The sequence below is a fragment of the Prionailurus bengalensis genome, chromosome B1, assembly GCF_016509475.1.
Source record: "Prionailurus bengalensis isolate Pbe53 chromosome B1, Fcat_Pben_1.1_paternal_pri, whole genome shotgun sequence".
NCBI lineage: Eukaryota > Metazoa > Chordata > Mammalia > Carnivora > Felidae > Prionailurus > Prionailurus bengalensis.
The window spans coordinates 35,500,443-35,521,908 of NC_057344.1; the positions used below are offsets into that span (position 1 = coordinate 35,500,443).

General features: G+C 54.7%; 1 protein-coding gene across 9 annotated transcripts in view; it reads right to left on the reverse strand.

Annotated features, from left to right (window-relative positions):
* Positions 1-895: 895 nt before the first annotated feature.
* The window catches only part of SORBS3 (sorbin and SH3 domain containing 3), a 31,642-nt gene continuing 11,071 nt past the window's right edge, over positions 896-21,466 (reverse strand). For 2 of the 9 annotated variants that reach the window (XM_043561886.1, XM_043561906.1), the window contains 20 exons: positions 20,374-20,530; positions 20,009-20,126; positions 18,096-18,289; positions 17,163-17,226; positions 14,488-14,526; positions 13,964-14,057; positions 12,186-12,273; positions 11,849-11,935; positions 11,696-11,749; positions 10,808-10,894; positions 10,219-10,265; positions 9,675-9,814; positions 9,394-9,446; positions 9,221-9,267; positions 8,921-9,035; positions 7,394-7,519; positions 5,922-6,227; positions 5,019-5,119; positions 4,352-4,458; positions 896-1,739 (listed from right to left, as the gene is read on the reverse strand). In XM_043561886.1, the coding sequence (XP_043417821.1) occupies positions 1,678-1,739; positions 4,352-4,458; positions 5,019-5,119; positions 5,922-6,227; positions 7,394-7,519; positions 8,921-9,035; positions 9,221-9,267; positions 9,394-9,446; positions 9,675-9,814; positions 10,219-10,265; positions 10,808-10,894; positions 11,696-11,749; positions 11,849-11,935; positions 12,186-12,273; positions 13,964-14,057; positions 14,488-14,526; positions 17,163-17,226; positions 18,096-18,289; positions 20,009-20,126; positions 20,374-20,530 (2,086 nt within the window). In that variant the 3' untranslated portion in view covers positions 896-1,677. Of the gene's footprint in view, positions 1,740-4,351; positions 4,459-5,018; positions 5,120-5,921; positions 6,228-7,393; positions 7,520-8,920; positions 9,036-9,220; positions 9,268-9,393; positions 9,447-9,674; positions 9,815-9,961; positions 10,115-10,218; positions 10,552-10,807; positions 10,895-11,695; positions 11,750-11,848; positions 11,936-12,185; positions 12,274-13,963; positions 14,058-14,487; positions 14,527-17,162; positions 17,227-18,095; positions 18,290-20,008; positions 20,127-20,373; positions 20,531-21,466 lie in introns of those variants that run through there. The other 7 variants (XM_043561895.1, XM_043561870.1, XM_043561861.1 and 4 more) reach the window with 7 other exon arrangements.

Genomic DNA, 21,466 nt, shown 5'->3' on the forward strand with positions numbered 1-21,466 from the left:
CCAACCTGGGGCGGCCCCAGGGAAGTCCTTGGCCTCCTGCATGACCTTCCTTCTCTGGGACAAGGACTGCCTGGGCATTTGATACACTTTGTGCAGACAGGTGGCAAGAGTCATTGGACCTGACTTCACATCCATGTGGCCCAGACAACTTAATTTCTCACCCTCGGTCTCTCGTCCTATAAAACAGAATCATATACCTGTCATTGAGACGCTTACGTCAGAGAACACACGTGTAGCACCTCATGCCCTGCTCAACTCCCAGCACCTGCCAAGGACTGGAGTTTTCTTTCTTGGCAGAGCAGCCGGCCCAGACGGTGCCACTGCTGTCGCCTAGCAGGATCCACCAGGCCCCAGGACTCTGAAACCTTGGGTGAGAAGAGTTGCTTCGAGTAAGCTGTGCCTCACCACTCCCAGCTTCCCGCAATTGATTGCTCAAAAACCCGAGCTCAAAGAAGAAAGTAAACAAACACACGAGAGCTTTGGTGTGGAACTGGAGCACACAGAAGGAAAACATTAGGAGCAGAAGAGCTAGAAATGTCATCTAGTCCAGCAACCCCATGGCCACTCCGGAATCAAAACAGCCTGCACACAAGGCCACATTCAGCTCCCATCTCTGGTTTCTCCCCACAATCAGGCCTTGCCCTGGGCCCTGTGACGTGAGTTCTCTCTCAGCATTGCTTGTCAGACTGCTGTCTGGTCCTGGGGGCTGCCCCATTCTGCCTGAGACCCGGGGGCTGAGATCTTTAGAGACAATGATGGTGTTTTTCCAGCCTCCCCTTTCACACACACACTCAACGTCCCACCTGGTTCCCAGCACAGCTGACAGCAGAGAGAATTCCCACAACGCTAAGCAGGAGGAGCCCTCTCCTGCCCAGAAGGAAAAGGACTGGCAAGGTCCCTGGTATCCAGATTTATTTGACATTCTCTTTCAGAGGGGACTTGGGGGTTGGAGGAGCTGGGGAGGCTGGAGGGCAGCACATATCAGTCTTCTGGGAAAACACCTGGAATAGGCCAGTCCTCTGAGGCCCAGCCCTTCCTGGGCACTACAGCAGCAGGATGGCCCACACAGCCCAAGCCCAGGGCTTGGCAGCCTTTGGGAAGAGGGCGCCTTCAGGCAAGACCTCTTACCAGGCCTTGGGCACTAAGGAGGTGCTGTGTCCCTCTCCCACCTCACTCCCAAGCCCAGCTGGAGGCAGGAAGGCAAAGGGGGCAGCAGGTAAGCTGGACTGAAAGAGGAGGAATCTCCTCCAGGCAGAGGCGGCCTTTGGTCTCTGTTAGGTTAGGAAGCTGGTCCTTGTTAGAAGAACCCCATGGGGGTGAAGCTGGGAGCTGGTCCCTGTTAGAGGAAATGCCATAGCAGGGCGGGGTGGGGGGCTCCAGGGTCTGGTCTCAATAAGGCCTGGAAACAGTCTCCACTTCAAAGCAGACCTCTATATTTGGGGAGTGTGGTAGGGGAGGAAATAAAAAGGCTGTTGGAGGAATGTTTGTGAGTTGTGGGTGGGAAGCAGTCCAGGGGGCTTCGAGGGGGCTCCAAAGAATGGCTGCTGGAGTTGTCTGCAGATGCCAGCAGGTCAGGTCTTGGGGAAGGGAGGGGGGTGGATCTTCTCTCCCTCCTGTAAGTGCTACCGCTCCCCACCCCATCCTGGCTTGGCTTTGAGTTGCCACGGAGACCACCACTCAAACCGGAGCTACATAATTTCCAGGGAATGTCCCAAATTTCTGGGTCCTCCGGGAGACACCTGAAAGAGAAAAAGAGAAAAGGAATTCCCTAAACTTCTTTATTTAGTAGGAATGTGGGGGTGTGGGACCTTCTCCCTACTGGCAGTGCCCGGAACTGCATGTGGAGTCCCTGTCCCAGGGACGAAGGATTTGCTTTCCTTATTTCTGCCCCCTAGCGGCCAGCTGGGCAAAGTTACACTTCCTAAATTCAATGACTCGGAGTTTGAGTACTCTACAGTGTACAACTTTGCACACAGCACTGAATTACCCAGCGTTCCTCAGGAAAGTAAGCAGGAGGACGAATTCAGACCTTAAATCTGAGATTTAGCAGACCTTAAATATGGAGGAAACTCACTGTTCTCACCTTTATTTTTAAAAACAATTTAAAAAACTTTTTTAATGTTTATTTTTTGAGAGAGAGAGAGAGAGTGCAAGCGGGGTAAGGACAGTGAGAGAGTGAGACACAGAATCGAAACCAGGCTCCAGGCTCTGAGCTGTCAACACAGAGCCTGATGCGGGGCTCGAACTCAAAGACCACGAGATCATGACCTGAGCCGAAGTCAGACGCTTAACCGATTGAGCCACCCAGGTGCCCCTAAAAACAAACTTTTTAATGTTTATTTATTTTTGAGAGAGAGAGAGAGAGTGACAGAGAGACAGAGTGTGAGTAGGGAGGGGCAGAGAAAGAGGGAGACACAGAATCAGAGGCAGGCTCCAGGCTCCGAGCTGTCAGCACAGAGCCCGATGCGGGGCTGGAACCCACAAACCGCGAGATCATGACCTGAGCCTAAGCTGGATGCTTAACCAACCGAGCCATTCAGATGCCCCACCTTCAATTTATTTTTTTAAATGTTTATTTATTTATTTTGGGAGAGACAGAACCCCAAGCAGCCTCCACACCCAGTGCAGAGCTGGACGCGGGCCTCCATGTCACCACCATCAATGACCTGAGCCAGAATTGAGTCAGACACTTAACCCACTGAGCCACCTAGGCGTCCTTCACCTTCACCTTACAGATGGGACAGGCAGGCAAGGCCTAAAGAGAAGGCCGAGTGAATTCCCCAAAAGCACTTAGGGGTAGAAGTGGGAGTAAAATCCAGGCCTTGGGTCTGCTACAATCCCAAAGAAACCCATGTTCTGGGGGTGGAGAAGGGAGAATGCTAGAAGACACAGGAATATAAAATGAAAGTAAAGTCCTGAACCTTCCCCTCCTAGCAGGCTGGCATCCTGACTTCCTTATGAGCAGCCTATGCTCACCCTGTCCCCAGGCCTTGCCGATACTGTTCCCCTACCTGGGATGCCTCCCCTAATCCTTCCCCTGCCCTTCAAGGCCTAGCTCCCCAACTTCCTCCAGGAAGCCTTCCCTGTCCAAAATGATAACCACTAGCCACATGTAGCTACCGAGCTCTTGGACTGTGCTAGCGTGACTAAGATACTGAACTTTCCAAGTCTTTCCTCTAAAAGCACTTTGTGGCTTATACCACAAAAGTGGTGCTTTTTCTTCTTGTCTACATTTGCAAAGCTTTATTAGTAGTAAAGAAAAAAAATTCAAAAGCAGGGGCACCTGGGTGGCTCAGTCGGTTAAGCATCCAACTCTTGATTTCAGCTCACGTCATGATCTCACAGTTCGTGAGTTCAAGCCCCGCATCGGGCTCTGTGCTGTCAGTGTGGAGCCTGCTTGGGATTCTCTCTCTCCCACTCTCTCTGCCCCTCCCCTGCGCTCTCTGTCTCAAAATAAATAAATAAACTAAGTAAATCCAGCAAAAGCAGAAATGTACAGAGGAAAATGAGGATGTGCCCCCCAAGCCCACCCCTCTGAGGCAAGCGCTGTTAACACGTTAGTGCTCCGTGATCGCTGGTGTGTCAGAAACTTGGTCAGCAATGAGGTGCTAGGATTCAGATGAGAAACGGTGGGTTGCCAGGTCAAGAGACTGCCCCTGGAGCCACCAAGCAGCCTTGCCACCCTTTAGGCTCGGCAGCCTGCTGTGGGAGAGGGCTCTGGCTGCTCGCTACTCTCTGAAAATGGTCCCTTCCTCTGAAGCTGAGGCCTGTATGGCCCTGCCCACTTGGAGGAAACAGGCTGTGTGAAGCCTGCTGGGTTGGTCACCTTGAACCAGGCCAAGGCCAACTTGAGGCTTCCTGCTTTAGTCCTTTGCCTGAGCTGCCCTAGGACCAGCCCTAAGGGCCGGGATCTTTCTCTACTCCCTCTTGTGGGCAGGGGAGCCAGCTGCTAACTGGGGGTGGGGGTGGGTATATTTGGATGTGAGACTTGGTCCTTCCCATCAGAGACAGGTGTGTGGTGGGAAGGACCAGGGCTGTGAGGGTCAGGAACGCTGCTGTCTTGAGTCCATGCTGACTTCATCAGTGACCCTGGGCTTGTCAGTCAGACTGCAAATCTTTGCTGAATCGGCACTGGCAGGCCGACAGCCCACTAAATCTTCCAAGGAACCCCAAGATATCCACTCTGACCTGTCCCTTGGGTCATCCCCCAGGACCCTGAGATATTCCCCAGCTATCCTGCCCAGAACTCACAGATATCCCCTTCTGGTCTGCCCCCCAGCCCACCTCCCTGGGACCCTGAAATACCCCTTCCAACCTGCCACCCCCCAGCCCACCTGCCAGGCCCACATACCCACAAACCAGCCATCATCACACTGCTGCATGACGTCCACACGATCCCCCTCCCGCAGCTCCAGCTCATCCTCATTCTGGGGCCGGTACTGGTACATCGCCCGATACCTGTGGGAGACAGCATCATGGCAACAACTAGAGTCTGGCCCCTGCCTCAGATCAGGCCCAGAGAGTCTAACTCAAGTGTTGCCGTGTCCTCTGAATTTTCCAGATAATCCCATTGGTCCCTGGCCCAGCTTCTAGAATGGCAACTCTGTCTGGCTTCAGTGCAACCTTTCCCAGGCCTGCACCCTGTGCTCCAAGCCCTAACTACCCCAACCCCTCCTCCTCCGAGCTCCCAGTGCCTTCAGGTCTGTTCTACCAGTTCCCACACTTCACACATACACGCACTGACCTCAGGGCTGGAAACACAGTGAGGAGACTGAGGCCAAGGGGCAGAGTGTGGGAAACTTGCTTTAAGGACAAAGGGCTAGCAGAGACAGGTCAGGACCACCACAGACAAGTGGCCGCCCAGCAAATCATCCATCGGTGCCAAAGGCAGGAGTTTACCAAATCTATCTTAGTGGGAAAAGGGCAAGCTATGGGGGGGGGGGGGGGGCGTCACTGTGCTCAGCACTGCCTGCAAGCAACACTCCACCCCTGACCAAGCACCCCTAGATGGTACTCACGGGGTCCAGTGTATCTGAGTGGTGTTTGGGGAGGTCCCCAGGTCCACGGGACGGCTGGAGCCTCCAGGATGGGACAGAGCTGACCCAGGGGTGCCGAAACCCTGGGGGTCCACGGGAGGAAAGGCAGGCACATGCAGGCATGAGGGAGGGGAAGTGCAATGGGCCCTCCCACTTTACCTCCTGCCCCCATCTCATCCTCTGAACCCCCATGGCAGAGAGGTCTGTCTGAGCATTGCACTTCACAGGGGCTGGAAAGCTGAGGCTCAGCTAGGGTAGGAGGCCGATTCTAAACGCCAGCACAAAGCCAGGCATGGGACGTGCCTCATGCTCACATAGGTTTGCTGAGTGAATGGATGAGCACAGGAGTGAGCGTACCTGTTTGTGGACTATGTCAGCGTAAGTACCAATGATATCTTTTCCCCATCAGCTACTATAAGCTTTTAGTTCAAACCCACCCGAGTACCCTCTCCAGTGGGAATTATTATCTCCATTCCACAGCGGAGAAAACCTAAATCCAGAGACTGTATGTCATCTGCCTAAGGTCAGACGCAAGGGAATGGCAGACCTCTGACTCCCACATGACCCTGTCCTAGAAACTGATACAGGCAAATCACAAGAGTGGAGTCTATATGGTCAGGAGGTCGGGGCTGGCTTTGGGGTCACACCTAAAACTAGCTGGCTGCCCCATGCCTTCCTGGGCTGCAGCGCAAGAGCCAGAACCAACTTGAGAGGTCTGTGGTCCACAAGGCCAGGGTGGCTCTGCTGTGCAAGGTTCTGCCCAGCTATTCCACTGATCCTTCCTGGGGCAGACTAGGAAGGAATCCAAAGGATTCTGTCAAAGGAATGGAGAAAATAGTGTGGGAAGCAGGGATCAGCTCTCTAAGCTGAGGCAGGTCACCTTACCTGGCCCTGGGCTCTGGGCTCCTGGGTGGGGAAGGAGAAGCCAGTACGGCGGGGGGAGGTCTGGCTCCCCCAGTCAGGATCGACTGGGCTGTGTGGTGCTAATGGGGAGCTGGAGTGCCGAGCCAGATGGGCGGTGGTCAGACGGGGAGATGCAGGGAGCTGGGGGCCATCGTCACAGATCCGGACCCGGGGATCACGGCACACCTGCACGTAGCTGGCAGGGAAGATGCCCTGGCGCGCTGTGCCGGAGATGCGCCCCTCGTACCAGTTCTCATTCACCTTGCGGATCAGGCAGATGCGCTCCCCCTGGGGGTGCAGAAAAGCATCAGCATCTGCAAGGCCCTCCTGGGCACCATGCCCCTGCGGGTGCCCACGGGGGCTGTCTCATTTAAACCTAATGCCTTGCACAGAGCAAGTTCAGAGCAGGTCAGCAGGTTGTGCAGTCACGTCACTAGAAGGTGGTGGAATCAGGAGCCAAGCCCCGGCTGCCTGGGCTCTTCCCACAACATGCCACACTGGGCATGGATCAAGTCCTGCCTCTTTGGGAAGCCTATGTGACATGTACCCCTCTGACTCCAAAGCACCCTCTCCCTGGAATTCCAGTCACGGGGGAACCTGGTGGCTCTGCCAATTTCAAGTCGTGTGGCCTCGGACAAGTTACTGTGCCTCTCTGAGCCTAGTTTCCTCACATGTTAAGTGGGGATAGCAATCGTGTTGCTGTGAGGAGCAAGAGAGATCAGTGGCCGACTGGTAAGAAGCACTGGACAGCCATCAGTCGCCACTGCCGTGACACGGTCCTGTCCCTGCCTCTTCACTGGGTGATCTATCACCAGTGCATCAAAAAACAAACTCCCAGGGACAGCCAGTGTGTCCTCAAGCCCACATGCTGACTGACATTAGGAGGGGTCTCCAGCCCTCTCCCGCCCCCCACCTCTCACTACCCAGCCAGCTCCTTCCCTCTCTCTCCCTGGGGCTAGCTCTTCTGGAGGACCTTCGCTAGGGGCATTCACGGTCTCTGCCCCCAAAATCAACCAAAGCGAGACCAGCTCCCGCTTTCTAGGACTTTTTCAAACTTCCTTATGATCTATAGTAAAAATTAACATTCTAATAACAACCCAGTACGCGCTCACGCACATGAGTACATATGTAAGTGCCTAAAAGTTTGATAAAATACCCTTTCTACATGCAAGGCATTATAAGATTTCCATTCTGTTCTTATAAAAATGCTGATTATGATCCTCACAGCCTACCAACCTGCAACTGAAAAAAGCACAACTACTCTAGAAGTTTCAAACTTTTAAAAAATGGGCTAAATTAGGGGAAACATATGCAAAGAGATTAGGAAAATTTTTAAATACTGGGAGAATATGGGTACACTTGACTTCTTAAAAAAATGTTTTAGCTACACATATTTACCCATGTCCTCACCGGCCCCTGACCGCCCCCCCCCCCAACTTCCTGCCTGGCCGCACCTTGCGGAAGGACAGCTCCACCTCCAGATCCCCCTTGAAAGTGTACTGGGCCACTGCTTCTCCATACTCCAGCACCTGGTAGGTTGGAGGCTTGATGGGCTTAGGGATCTCATCTGCAGGCAGCACCTAGAGGAAGAAAGGTTAAGCCTGGGCATCAACTGGGCAGACCTGAGGCTCCCGGGAGGGTGAGGTAACAAAGAGAAGATGGTATCAGTGAGATGTGCCCCAGAAGCCAGCAAGGATACAGACAGCAGACACAAGCTTTGGGGTGGCCAGGGTGAGCACAGCCAAGGGGTGGTTAGTCCCAAAAGGCTATTGGAGGAAGAATTTCCCCTGTGGTATGTGGAGTAGGCAGTGGAAGAACAAAGATGGAAGTCAGTCCTAAGAGACAGTTTAAATTAGAGTACAGAAGTAAATGAAGAGTTCTAAAAAGCAGGGAACATCTTGCAACCTGATCTAAAAGTGAGGATCTAACACCACTGCCGATACCAAGTATCCTTCTTCCCTGTCCCTTCTACCCCACCAGGTGCCTAGAATCCCCACATTCCCTTTGCTTCACCCTATTCATAAAAAAAATCAAGAAGCTAGTAAACTATTTCATACTAATATGTAAATGACTAATAACACGGGATACTGCATATATTTGGTGGAGTTTCAGAATCACAGAGACTGTTCTGAAGGTAAGGGAGGCCTACTGATTCTTATCAAATCAAGAGCCCAAATTAAACAATAACCCAATCCATGGGTCAAAGAGGAAGTCACAAAGGAAATGAGAAAATACTTTGAGTTGAATTAAAAAAAAGCAAAACATCAAAACCTGTGGAGCATAGTTAAATCAGTGCTTACAGAGAAATTTATATCATTAAATACTCAAGGAAAATAAAGTTTTATTTATTTAAGTAAATTCTACTCCCAATGTGAAGCTCAAACTCACAACCCCAAGATCAAGAGTCGCATGCTCTACCCACTGAGCCAGTCAGGCACCTCTGGATCTTGTACTTAACCACTTGTCTCTGAACCTTACAAGGGCATCTGTAAAGTGGGGATGACTGATCTCTTCTCAGGTTAATGAGAGAACAAGGAAGGTACTACAGATGAAGAAAGTGATGCATGTACATGTGATGTGATTAGAAAGCTGTCACACACTACATGCCCTTGCCAGTTGCCCTCGGGATCCTTCCCAAAGACAGCTTGAGAGAGCTGCTGAATGGTGAAAGTCTGGGCACAGGGATGGGGTCGCTTGGTTCTCCTCCATGGGCTGCGCTCTACCTTTAGTCCTCATTTAAGAAACATGTCCTGAGTACAGGCAAAGTACTGGGTGCGGCCCTGTGGGGGCCAAGGGCATGAATGAGGCTGACCAGGCCCCTGCCCCTGGAGTTCACAGTTTTACCTATCAGGAAGCCTGTGAGATGTGTGGGAAGCAGTTAGCTCCAGAGAAGGGCTGTGGAGGGGTCAGTGCGTCTGCACCCTAAGTCTCTGCAACCCATCCGCCCTCCAGGCCGCACTCCTGCTTGCTCTCCTGCTTACTTCCACATAATTGGCAGGGAAGATGCCCAGTCTACCATGGTGCTCCCCTTCCAGCCAGTTCTTGTCCACCTCCTTGTGGATGTAGACAATGTCACCCTTCTTCAGAGTCAGCTCCCTGCAGGCCAGAGTAAGGACATCCAGCAAAGTGAGGCCCTCCCAATCCTCCTTCCCTTCAGACCCTGTCTAGTGCACCCAGAGTCTCACCCACCTCTGGGGAGGCCCCGGCAGCCCTGTCCTCCCCTCCTCCCATAGGGTGCAGAGACAGTCCTGGGGGTGGGGAGGAGAGAGAAGGGCACTTACTTGGGGGACTGTGCCTGGAAGTCAAACTTGAGTCTGGCGGCCTTCCTCTGGGCAGGAGGAGAGGACAGAGGGAGTCACCTCAGTCAAGCAGGCGGCGGGTCTGAAACAGCCATCACCGGGACCCACCCGAGACCCCCTCGCACCCTGACCCTAGTGCTTTCACCCCTCCTTACCTTCTTCTCTTCCTTCCTGGCTGGGCTGCCCCCTCGTTCAGAGGCACTAGGGTCTGTGGAGAAGCGCTACCTCAGCTTGGGAACGCCACGTCTGGGGGGCGGAGTTGGGATGGTGTTCCGCTCCCCCCCCCCACCCCATGACAGGGACCAGTGGAAGCAGGGGGCTCTATGAACGTCCTGCCTCCCCACCCCCCCCCACCGCCCCCCACCCCCAGCCCAGGCACCAGCATAACTGGTGCGTGGTGGCGGGCGTCTGGGTGAGAAAAAGAGCTGGTCCTTACCTCGGACCGAGGTAGGGTAGACAAAGTCCCTGCGACCTAGGAAGGGGCTTGTTCCATCCGCCATTCTGTGGGGGCTCAGGGGCCGGGAGGAACCCTGGTAAAGTGCATTCGGGTAACTGGAGCTCCAGGCGGAGGCCGGGCTGCGCGGGACACAGCGAGTGAGCCACCTGTCCGGGGCCTCACACCCTACGCCGCTCACCCCTGCCCGCCCAAAAGTCTCCCCGCATCTCCCGCCGCCTCCTCCCAAGGCGTCTCCCACGTCCCGGGCTCTGAACAGGATGTCCTACTTCCCCAGCGGTCGCGGCCGGGAAAGGGTGCGGCCTGGGGCCGCGGGAGGGCGCGTGGGAAGCGCGAGGCTCCCTCGGCCTCGCTCCGCCGCTGGCCGCGGCCACCCAGTCCTCGGACGGGGACAGGTTTCCCTCCGCGGCCACTGGCCAACCTCCCAGGCCCCTCCTCCCGCGCCCTCCGCGGGGCTCGCCCCCCCTTCCCAGCGCGGCCGCCCCCTCCCCGCGCCACGTCCCCGGCGCCCCTCCGGGCCACTCACCGCGCTGGAGGCCGCGGCTCCCGGCACCGTCGGGGCACTTGGGAACTCTGTGCGGGGAGACCGGGCGCGGTCAGGGCCCGGGACGCTGGGGCCCCGCGGCAGCCGAGGCCGCCGCCTCCGGAAAAGTTTGCGGCTCGCAAGGGCGGGAGGGATGGGAAGGGGCAGGAGGGACGCGGGGTCCTAGAGTCGCCCGCGCAGGCGGGAGGGCCGGGAACCCGGGAGGAGCCGACGAGCCGGGGGAGGAACCGTGGGGTGGCGGAAGAGGGGAGGCCGGCCCAGGAAACTGGGGCCGGGTAAGGGTTGGGGTCCCTGCGGGCCGAGGTCGGGGGGGGGGGGTGTGGGGCGGGGCGAGGCCGGGGCGGGGAGCCCCCGGCACTAGGACGTCAGGCTGACGTGGAGTCCGCCTGGAAGGGTTCTTAGGGGTCATTTGGAAAAGTCAACTCCCTGCATTTTATAAAGGAGAGAGCAGACAGGGATGAAGTCCGTCCAAGGTCGCGCTGGAGGCAACACCTCTGGTCTGCCTGCCCCTCCCACCCACGCTCAGCTGCTGCGGGCTCAGGGTTCCAGGAGGGGACTGGGAGACCGGTACCTTGGGGGATGGCTGCCGGGTCTCAATTGACCGCAGGTCCTTGTCCAGCTCCGCGCTCAGCTTGGCCAGCTCTCTCTCCAGCAGGACCTGGGGGCGGGTTATGGGGAGAGACTTGGGCAGTAACGGGGGTGGGGAGAGGGAGGAAGGGGCGGGAGAGCGGGGTGGTGGAGGACACAGTGCGGGAGCGCTGATCGAAGGTCAGATGTGAGAAACCCAATGGGCAGCTGGACAAAGCATGCAGTGCTTGGGTAAAGGGCGGGCTCCCTGCCTGTGGGCCTGCCCAGAGCTGTCTCAGGGTATCAGGATGGCCTTTCCACAGCTTCTCACTGGCCCCTCCCATCTGACCGGGCTCGCCCATCCCTACTCCCATCATAGTACCTTAGTACTTCCTGATAGTGTCTGTTGTCTTGTTACTTCCCTGCTCCAGAGCCTATAAGGCTCCCTATTTCCTCTCTGATCAAGTCTTCTGTGCTTTCCACAGCCTGTACTCCACCTGCTCTCCCTTCTGCTGCCCCTCCAGCCTTTGCCTCTGTGTCTCCCCACACTGAGTGCTCTCTCTCTGGCTCAACAAGCTCTCCCAAATCTTGAGAGCCCAGCTCCACCTCCAGGAACACTTCCTGACAAGTCCACACTGACCACTCCCTTCTCTGGTCCTGCTTTGGTCAATAGACATTGATTCAACACATATTTGAGTGTATACTTTATGTCAGGTACTGTCCCAGGTGCTGGGCGTACAGAGGTCAACTCTATGGGACTGGAGAGGGTCAGAGCTTTGGGTCTCTGGCCTTTGCCCACAGTCACTGGGGCCAATACCACCCAGGAGTCTCCCTCATTTGTCCCCCAACATAACTGTCTCTCTCCTTCACCAACCTATCCTGCAGCACTCACCTCAATGGGCTGGGAGGGCTTCTCAACAGGGTCATCCACTAGCGGTTTCTTGGGCTAAGGGTGGGAAAGGTAAGTCAGAGGGGGTGAATCCCCTTTCATAAATGCACTAGCTAAGGAGTATGACCACTCTCAGAGGGCCAGGAGGATACTCACCTTCTGCCCACTCTCTAGTTCTTGCAGAAATTGGTTCCAAGAATCTTCCGTCCAGACATTTTCCACTTTCTCTTGGCGTCTGAGCACCTGCATGGAAGTTGGTGGGCATCAGCTTGAGTAGAGGGGTGCCAGGAGACTGTCCAGGCTCAAAAAGTAGGCTTGTAGGCCACTGCCTCACCCCTGTGCCTGCCAGTGCCCTCCTAAGGATTCTGGGCTTTCAGGGCTGCACAGGACAGGCCCCAAACTGAAAGGGCATTATCTATACTCTTTCGCCAGAGGGGACTGGCCAAAGGGCACAGCACTGGGGGTAGTGTGGGGAGGATGCTGGGAAGGCTACCTGATGTGGGGTTTGGTGTAGGGAGGATGCTCCAGGATTACAGTTGAAGGTGCTTCTAGAAGACTCTTCAGAGGGGTCCCAAGTTCTTCTAAAGACAGGGGAGGACATCTCTTCAGTTTCCTTTTAGGGAGACTGAGGCATACGTGAAAACACAGCCCTGCACATACACACATCACCCCTCACTACTGGCTCCAGCCTGCGAAAGCAGTGTTACATACTGGAAAGTTACGAGCTCTGAGTTCAAATGCCAGCTCTACCACTTAGCTGTGACCTTTTTGGCAAGTTACAGGGCTCTCAGAGCCTCAGATTCGATACCTATAATATGAGTAGGATTCCCACCTTCATGAGGGTGCGGTGAAGCTATGGCTAGACCTTTCCTACTGGCCTTGGTGAAATACTCTACATTCGTGTTCAGTCTGGCCCCATGACTGTGGCTATGTATGTCTGTGCAGCTTTGATGAAGCTGGTCTTTCTGGCTGTCACAGCTGAGCGGTCTTACACACATGCCTGAGTGTGGGACCACATCCTAGTCCAAGGAGAACCCAGGGCAGGGGAAAGAGCCTGTGGCCCTGACTCAGGAGCCTGGGTAAGCTATTTCTGTTCCCTCAGCCTCAGTCCCTTAAGGGTTCTGGATTCAGTGATGTCATCTGTGAAAACACTCCAGCCACCAAAGCTCCACACGGTCACATTTGCCCTAGTTCCCCTCCAGGGCTTCTTTCTTGGCTGGCTTAAATGTTCCAGCCTCTGTTGAGTTTGAATGTTTCCACCAAGTGGATTCACTGTACCAAGCTTATCAAATGATGGAATGTCTGACCGGAAGGTGAGGATTTATTGGCTGTATGACTCTATTCCCTATTTTAGAAATAATGATATTAGTAATAACAGTGGTAATGAGAATAGAATACACCATTCCTAATTTAAGGGAGCTCTAGTCATATTTACTCCTGTATATTTACTCCTGTGATATTTGTGGAGACTTGCTATGTGCCTTTATACTCACAACCACCTTGTGGTCCCCACTCAACAGATGGCTGAGATTGGTTAAGGTGCCCAAGGTCACATGGCTAGTGGCAGCACAGCAGCTTGAATCCAAACTCTGGGTTCAAATCTTGAGCTCTTAGCCTCTATCTTACTGATGACACCAAGAGCCACAGGCCAGTTATGGCCACGCTAATGAGGGTAATCCCTTCCTATAAAGGAATAAGAAACCCCTTGATTTCACTGTGAGCAGAGCTCCTGATTCTCAAGGTCTGGCTGAGCCCCTCCAGGACCCTGGCAGCCTGGGCTGGGCTTGTGTGGTTTGTGCAGAACAAAGGAACTACATCCTTCACTTATGTGGAAGGGTGCCTCTCTCATCCTCATCTCCCCCAACTTGGGAGGAAACTTGGGATCCTCTGCACCCCTTGTTTTCTCTAAGGCCGTGGAGTGAATGGCCACAGGTCCATGCCCAGCCTGTGGGCCACTCCACTCTCCACCCCATATGACCTGTGGATCTTTGGTGTGATGAGTTCCTGCTACCAACCACAAAAGAATCACAGGCATTCCTGACCAGGAATGGGTGTGGAGTCCACCCCTGCCCGCCATTCCCCTTTGGCCCTGGCTGCGAGGAGGGTATCTGGAGTGGTGGGGACCCTAAGGAGGAGCAGAGCTGTGGGGTAGGGCAGAGGGAGGGGGGCACAGAGAGGCTGCACCGGCCATGGCCACCAGGGGGTGCCAGTCCCCACAAGGAAGCTAGCACCCCTCTGCAGCACTTGGGCCCCTTTCCTAGGATGGCTCACCCACTCAGAGAAGAGGCCTGGCCTGGCCTGGCAGCCGGTCTTTGCTGGGGCGCTGGATGCCTTGAGTCTGCAGAGGCCGCACAGGAGGAAGCCACTGAGGGTGGGAGAAGACAGGCCAGGGGAAGTGAGAGCTGAGCTTGAGGATACCTGGGTGACCATTGAAGGCTCTGGCACCCATGCTCACACATGCTCATGGGTGGCTTGTGGGAACAGGGTTGGGGTTTGCACCAAGGGCTTCACACTCTTTACTAAATCTCCACAACTCTGGGGTAGGTAGTGTCCCCATTTTACAGATGATGAGAGAGAAGCCCAGAGAAATCAGAGCCAGGGCTAAGATGTTGACTGGACAGCGAAGCTGAGGTTTTTCATCGCCACCTACCAGGGGATTTGAAGCTCACTGAAAAAGGGCTATAGGAACTTCTCAAGTTGAAGGAAGCCAACGGGGGAGCCTCAAAGCCAGGCACGGCTTACGAGATGGGCAAATGCAGGCACTGAGTTGGGGCGGGCCACCCGCATCCCCTCACCTTTGGGTGATTCCTCAAAGGTCCAGTCCAGCTGCAGGTCTGCAGGAGCAGAAAGGACCATATCAGGGATGGGGCCGCAAGTGAGGACACCGAGCCCTGTGAGGCTCCCTCAGCTGCTCCCAGCCATCCTCCTGCTAGAGCAGGGGACAAGGGGCTGAGTCAGGGCCTGAAGAATGTCCCGAGGGAGGGAAGGAATTAGGAGGGCAGTTCTCTGGAGGGCTTGAAATGCCTCTGGCAGACCTCGGGCCTGAGTGAGCCAACCCAGGCAGCGGACTTGCCCAAACCCTCTTGTTCCTCCCTCCCCACGTTCCCACACACACCCTTTCCCTGACCTTTGTAAGCCTGCCCTCACCATGTCAGGTTGGGGAAATTCCACCTCCCCTTCTCCCTCTTTCCCTTTCTGCACCCCCTTCTGAATGCCTGTCCTTCCCCCTTTGCCCAGACCCACTCCTCATGGCGCTCATGACTTTCCGGGGCCTCCTAGGAAAAGCTGCTGACCAGCCAACCCACTTGATCCCCTTGGCATGCAGACGTGCCACAACAGCACTTGTCTTAAATGCAAACCAAAATGCCTCTCCCCAGATCCCAGACGTCCTCCAGCTCCTAGACTGTTTGGCTTTCCTTTGCAAGAAACAGCTGTGCCATCACTAACTCACTGTCTCCAATGCCCCTTTTTGGTAAGCAGATTTCAGCTCCAACAGATTGCCCCCAACTGCTCTTATGAAAAACCCCAGTGACCTCCATGTTACCAAATCAAAATGGTCAGTGTGCCTGGGTGGCTCAGTCAGTTAAGCCTCCAACTCTTGTTTTCTTTCAGCTCAGGTCACGATCTCACAGTTGGTGAGTTCCAGCCCGCATCAGGCTCCACTCTGACATCGTGGAGCCTGCTTGGGATTCTTTCTGTCCCTCTCCATCTCTGCCCCTCCCCTGCTCACTCTCTCTCTCTCAAAAACAAACAAACTTTAAAAATATTTTTTAGGGGCGCCTGGGTGGCGCAGTCGGTTAAGCGTCCGACTTCAGCCAGGTCACGATCTTGCGGTCCGTGAGTTCGAGCCCCGCATCGGGCTCTGGGCTGATGGCTCAGAGCCTGGAGCCTGTTTCAGATTCTGTGTCTCCCTCTCTCTCTGCCTCTCCCCTGTTCATGCTCTGTCTCTCTCTGTCCCAAAAATAAATAAAACGTTGAAAAAAAAATATTTTTTAAAATGGTCGATCTGTCACAGTGGATCATTCCTCCTGGAAAGTTCTTTTTCACTTGGCTTCCCTGCTGTACCTTCTTTGCTTGGCTGATTTCTGCTCATTTCTCAAATCTCTGAACATCCAAGTACCTGGGGACTCAGTCCTTGGGCCTCTGTCTATCTCCCCAGGTGATCCTGTCTAGTCTTCTGGCTTAAAAAAAAAAAAAATACTGTCTATTGCAGGAATTCACATTGGAATTAGTTGGGGGCTTTAAATCAAAATATCTTTGAGTGAATCCCAGGTATTTCCATCTGTAGCTTAGGCCTCACCCCTGAACTGCCGACTTGCATATTAACTGCCTGCTTGACACCCCCAAGCAGATGGACCTCATCTAAAATTGAACACCCCTTAGACTGTACCTGTCTCACTTCCCTGTACTTATAAGAGGGGCGCTCTTTGACTTGCTCAGGTTTCAAGTCATCCGTGACATCTCTCCTTCATGCCACATCCAATCCATCAGCAAATCCCCATGACTCTGTCTCCACAATCCCACAAGTCCCACTGCTACTGCCCTGGTCTGAGACACTGTCCGTCTCTAACCTGGATTAAAGCCAGGCCCCCTAAGTGGTTCACTGCATCCTGCATCCTCGTCTCCTCCCCACCTGGCAGCTGGGCCTCCAGAGTCTCCTCCCCACCTGGCAGCCGGGGCCAGCCTCCAGAGCAGGTCACTCTTCTGCTCAGAACCTCCCAGTGGCTCCTCAGCTCTTACAGAGTAGAAGCCAAAGTCTGATAATGGCCCTAAAGGCCCACCGTGACCAGATCCCATCACTCTGCCTCTGTCTCCCACCAGTGCCCCTCTCACCCCAGCCCAGCCTCTCCTTGCTGCTCCAGAAAGGCCTGCTTCTGCCTCTGGGTCTCTGCCACTCCCCCTGCTGCCAGGCTCCTCTCCTGGCTCTGCAGGGCCGACTCCTTCCCTCCCTCAGCTCTGCTCAGATGCCACCACCTATCAGGGCCTTCCCTGACCAGCCCGCACTGGGCACTGACCTTTTCTTTTCTCCCTTGCCCTTACCACAATCTGCCATATTAAATATTTATCTGTTCATTCTGTGTCTCCCTCTGTCTTCAGCTTCACTGCAGCAATGACATTCTTTTTTATTCCCTGTTTTATCTTCAGCACCCAGAATAGTGCTCAGCACACAGTAAGTGCTCAATAGGTGACCAGGGGGGCTGATGTGACAAATGAGTGACTGCATGGCTTCCTAGAACTCTCAGAGGATACCAGGGACAGTGTCTGGTCATCATCCCCCCTCCCCGCCCAAGGACAGAGAAGACTTTGGAGGCTCCAAACCCTTTGGCCTGTTTTAGGGACCGCTCACCACAGAGCCTGGGGTGGTGGAGACCTCCCTGAGCAGGTACGGTCCCTTTTCTGCCCATCCCTCCCCCTGCCTCAGGGGTGGAGCCCAATCAGGCAGAGAGAGGGCCCTAGAAGCGTGTCTCACCTGGCATTTTCCGGTGAATCTGCTGGAACATTCTTCGGTACCAGTCCCTGGGGCTGTCAACACTCTGGGGTCAGAAAAGACAAAGTCAGACCACCCTCTTGATATGAAGCCACAGGAGTTTTTCCACACTGGTAATTTCTCTGGCCACCCTTGAAGCCCCAGTGGGGGGACTGTTGTGATATGTCTAATAACAGTAACTTCATGTAGCAAATTACATATGAACAAGGTATAGGGAAGGATCTCCCTCAGTGATGGTCCCGAGGCTGTGAGATTTGGGGTGTTTTCTGTTTTCCCTCTTTGCTTTTCTATATTTCTGGTATTTCTACAACAAACATATATTTGCACACAATGAAAAATAAATGCAATAACACAGGCTGTTATTTCATGGCCCCTGCCTCACTGGAGGCTGAAAACAGCTGTGGGAAGCATGTTACCAACTTCAGTTCCAGGTGGAGAACTGAAGGCAGGTGGCTGGCTCAAGACAGGCATGCAGTGGAAGAAGGGCAGACTCCTCAGAGCCTGGGCCCTGGATCCTTCCATGCCTGCCACCGTGTGAGGCCTTCTCACTCAGAGGACTCTCGCTAGCTCATTCAGCCCAGTCATTCACTCCTTGGCTGTGCTAGGCCCCGTGGCTATGAACAGAGGGGACCCCTGCCTCGCTCAGTCCTTACAGCAGGAACTCTGCTCCTCTGAGAACCTGGGGGCATTCTAGATCCCCTTTCCTCCCACAGACCACTTGTGCAACTCAGACACACAAGAGCACCTGTAATTTTATGTGGCTTATGACCCCCCAAAACCCATCATGGTTGAGCCCTGCTTTAGTCTGAAATGGTTTGGGTGCATTCTTTGTGGCTCCCACTTTAATTCACAGAAGTGGAGATCAGCACGGGTCCCTAGGCCCCATCTGTCAGTGGCCTCCAGCCCTGGACTCACAGATCGGGGGGCAATTGGCATGCCGCTCTCATCCACGGGCCCGATTCCTTCATACTTGATCCAGCGCTTGTCCCGACGCTTGTTGTCCTTGGTCCATGTGGCTGACCAGTTGTGGGGGTGCTGGGAGGCAGGGGTCTTCTGGCTCCCAGGGGGCTGGCTCCCAGGACCTGGCCAGGTCTGATACCAGGCAGGGTCTGTGGGGAGTGTGCAGTAGAGCATTAGCAAAGGGCAGCGGCCCCACCTGGACTTGTTTGTCCCTTTGGTCTTCAGAACACTGATCCTGTGGGTGCAAAAAATTTAAACATCTCCTTGTTTGTTTGGACTGATGGCTTGGACCCTACAAACTTCCCCATCCCCAGCAAGACCACAGGCCTTTGTTTATTTTTTAAGTTCGAGTGAATGAAAGTGGATTTTTCCCGAGAAATCTGTGCCCAAGTCTACCCTATCCTTTCCTCGGGCTGCCCTAAAAGTCTTCAGAATGAGGGCTGCGAATCATTACTGGCAGAGAATGCTGGGGACGGTCCCAGCTGGGAAGGCAGCAGGGTGCGGCAGAAAAGGGGTGGAGGGGACAAAGAATTCAGATGCCAGCTTGCCACCTACTGGCTGTGTGACCTGGGGCACAGCAAGCAACCTCTCAGTGACTCAGTTTCCACTTCTGTAAAACAAGGGTAATCATGGCAAAAATCCAGGGAGATCCAGTGTGTGTGACTGTGCCGAGCACAGTGCCTGACACACACTCACAAGGCTCTTTTTTTCTTTTAATGTTTGTTTTTATTTTCGACAGAGACACAGAATGTGAGTGGGGCAGGGGCAGAGAGAGAGGGAGACACAGAATCCGAAGCAGGCTCCGGGCTCCAAGCTGTCAGCACAAAGCCCGACGTGGGGCTCGAACTCATGAACTGTGAGATCATGACCTGAGCCAAAATCGGACGCCTAACTGACTGAGCCACCCAGGCGCCCCTCAAGGCTCTTGATAAGGGACAGAAACTCATTCACCAGACGTGGCTACGTCTCAACAGTGGCTACCATCCTCAACTTCCCCAGAACCTTCAGCCCCCAAGTCACCAGTGTAGCAGCAGAAGGTCTTCAGGCCTGGAAGGACCAGGGTTTGAATCTCGGTTCAGCCTCTGCAACTGAACATCCCTGAGACTCAGGTTCTTACTAGGAAGATGCTGATAATTGTAGCTTACCTTTCCAGGACTTCAAGGGATTAAATGAAATAAGGCTTGTGAATGTGTCTTTTCAGTGTCCTACAAGCTCTAAGTGTTCAACAATTATTTGTCAAATGAATAAACTACTTGACACAGAGCCTGCCTCAAGAGGATGCTCAATGAAGGAGGTTCCCTCCTCAGGAGAGGGGCCTTTAGGGTAGACCTGCACCCAGAAGGTCCCAGGATCTTCTGGACCCCATGGCCCAGACTCTGGTGACTGGTAGGAGCCTAGGAGCTGACGGGCTCTCAGAGCTGCCTCTCCAAACTTCCGTTTGGCTGGTGAGTACAGACTGGAGCAGCCCCTAGGCCCTGCTGTGGGGTTTGGCCCCCACACTTTCGGCAGACAACATATGCTCACGTTCCTCCACACTTCCATCCCAAATCCAAGCTATTCCATTGTCTGCTAGAGGTCCCCCAGCCTCCCAAGACTGTGTCCCCTGCATACTTCCTTCCCCTGGCACTGGGGTACAGGAGGAGGGGAAGAGATGCGTCGGACTGCTCTCCCACAGCACATTTTACACTCACAGGACACCAGTGCTCACACGGAGAAGGGCAGCTAGCTGAGCTTGGAGGCCCAGGACCTTGAGAGTCCTGCCATTGCCTTCCTGGCCCTCCTGCCCATCACAGGGTGGTACCAGGTCAAAGGCCCACGAAGCTCTGATCCCCCCCACCCCCAACATGGGGATCTTGGAGCAGACCCACCTGGGTGCCGGGAAGCATCTCTCCTGGAGGGTAAGTACCCATTGCACACGGTCCTGGGCGCAGGGTCATGAAACTGGAAATTAAGGGTGTTGGAGCCACCATTCCGGATCACAGGCACCTGTGGGGAGGGGCCAGGAGCAGCAGCTCAGGCCCGAAGTTTCCGCAGAAGGGCGGGAACCATGGACAAGGTTTACCCCATGGTGAGCGCTGGAGGGTCAGCCTAACCCCTTTGTAGGTAGCCAGCAAAGCTCTCTAGAGCTATCTTCTGCCCCTTCCTTCCCTTTAATCCTCCTGCTCCCCCACCTGTCCTTTGAGGTCCCCATCAACTCTGGGCCCACAGTAACCCTCTCTTCACTGTCACTCACCCGTGCCCCCTGGGAGGATGACCCTATGTGAGCCCGGAGATTGCCAGGGATGAAGTCGTCCAGGCTGAGCCCAGCGGGGAGGCTGCAGGGTGGAGCCTGCATGCTTGGATCAAGGTTGGAGGGCTCCTGGTGTGCCAGCTGCTCCTCTGTGTGCCCTCTGTGGGGAAGGAAGGAGGAAGGGAAAGCCCTGCTGGGCTCGGGCTGCCCATGCCCTCTGGGCTCAACCTTGGGGTGGGGGATTGGAGGGGACAGCTGTGGGAGGGGGTCAGGCCAGCTGGGTGGGAGTCAAGGACCCAGGAAACAGGCCTCTGCGGGCGATCGCCTGCAGGCTGCCCGTGCCTGCTCTCAGAGGCACAATGGGCTGCTTGTTAGGCCCGGGCCAGGAGCTCCGGGTGGGAGTGGGGGAGGGGGAAGTCAGGCAGGGAGGAGGGGAGGTTGGCCAGGAGCAGGCCTGCTGGACAAAGCCTTGGGCACACGGGCCTGCTGGCCAGCCCCTCTGGGGCTCTCACTGCACAGTGCAGCCCGCTCCCCCAGAGGGAAGGATGAGGGAACTAGGGCAGCTGGCAGAGGAGGGCCTGGGCACTCAGGACTTTGTTTCAGTTCCCTCTGTCTCCTCCAGTCCCTCTGTGAGCATCGGCTTGCCAGCAGGCACAACAGGTTACTTGGGCTGCGGGAGAGGCCCTGAACAACAGCAAGGCCACCGGCCCACTGTCCAATGGGGCCAAGGTTATGGGAGGGGGAGAGTGTGGGGGCCTTTCCAGGCAGCAGGAACCACTCCTTCTAGGCTCAAAGGACTATCCGCTCCCTTCTTTGGCCTTCTTCGCTGGAACTGTAGCCTCAGAGGGCTCAGGGTGCTGGTGAGGGGTGGGATGGAAAGCAAAGCCGTGGATAAGAACAAAGTGGGGGGTGCTTATGATGGAGAGGTGGTGTTGAGTGCCCCCACCCCCATATACCATTTTCTTTTACATCTCCAGGCTGCTTTTTTTTTTTTTTTAGGATTTTATTTTATTTTATTTTTTTAAAGTAATCTCTACATCCAACATGGGGCTTAAAATTACAACCCCAAGATCAAGAGTCGCATGCTCTACCGACT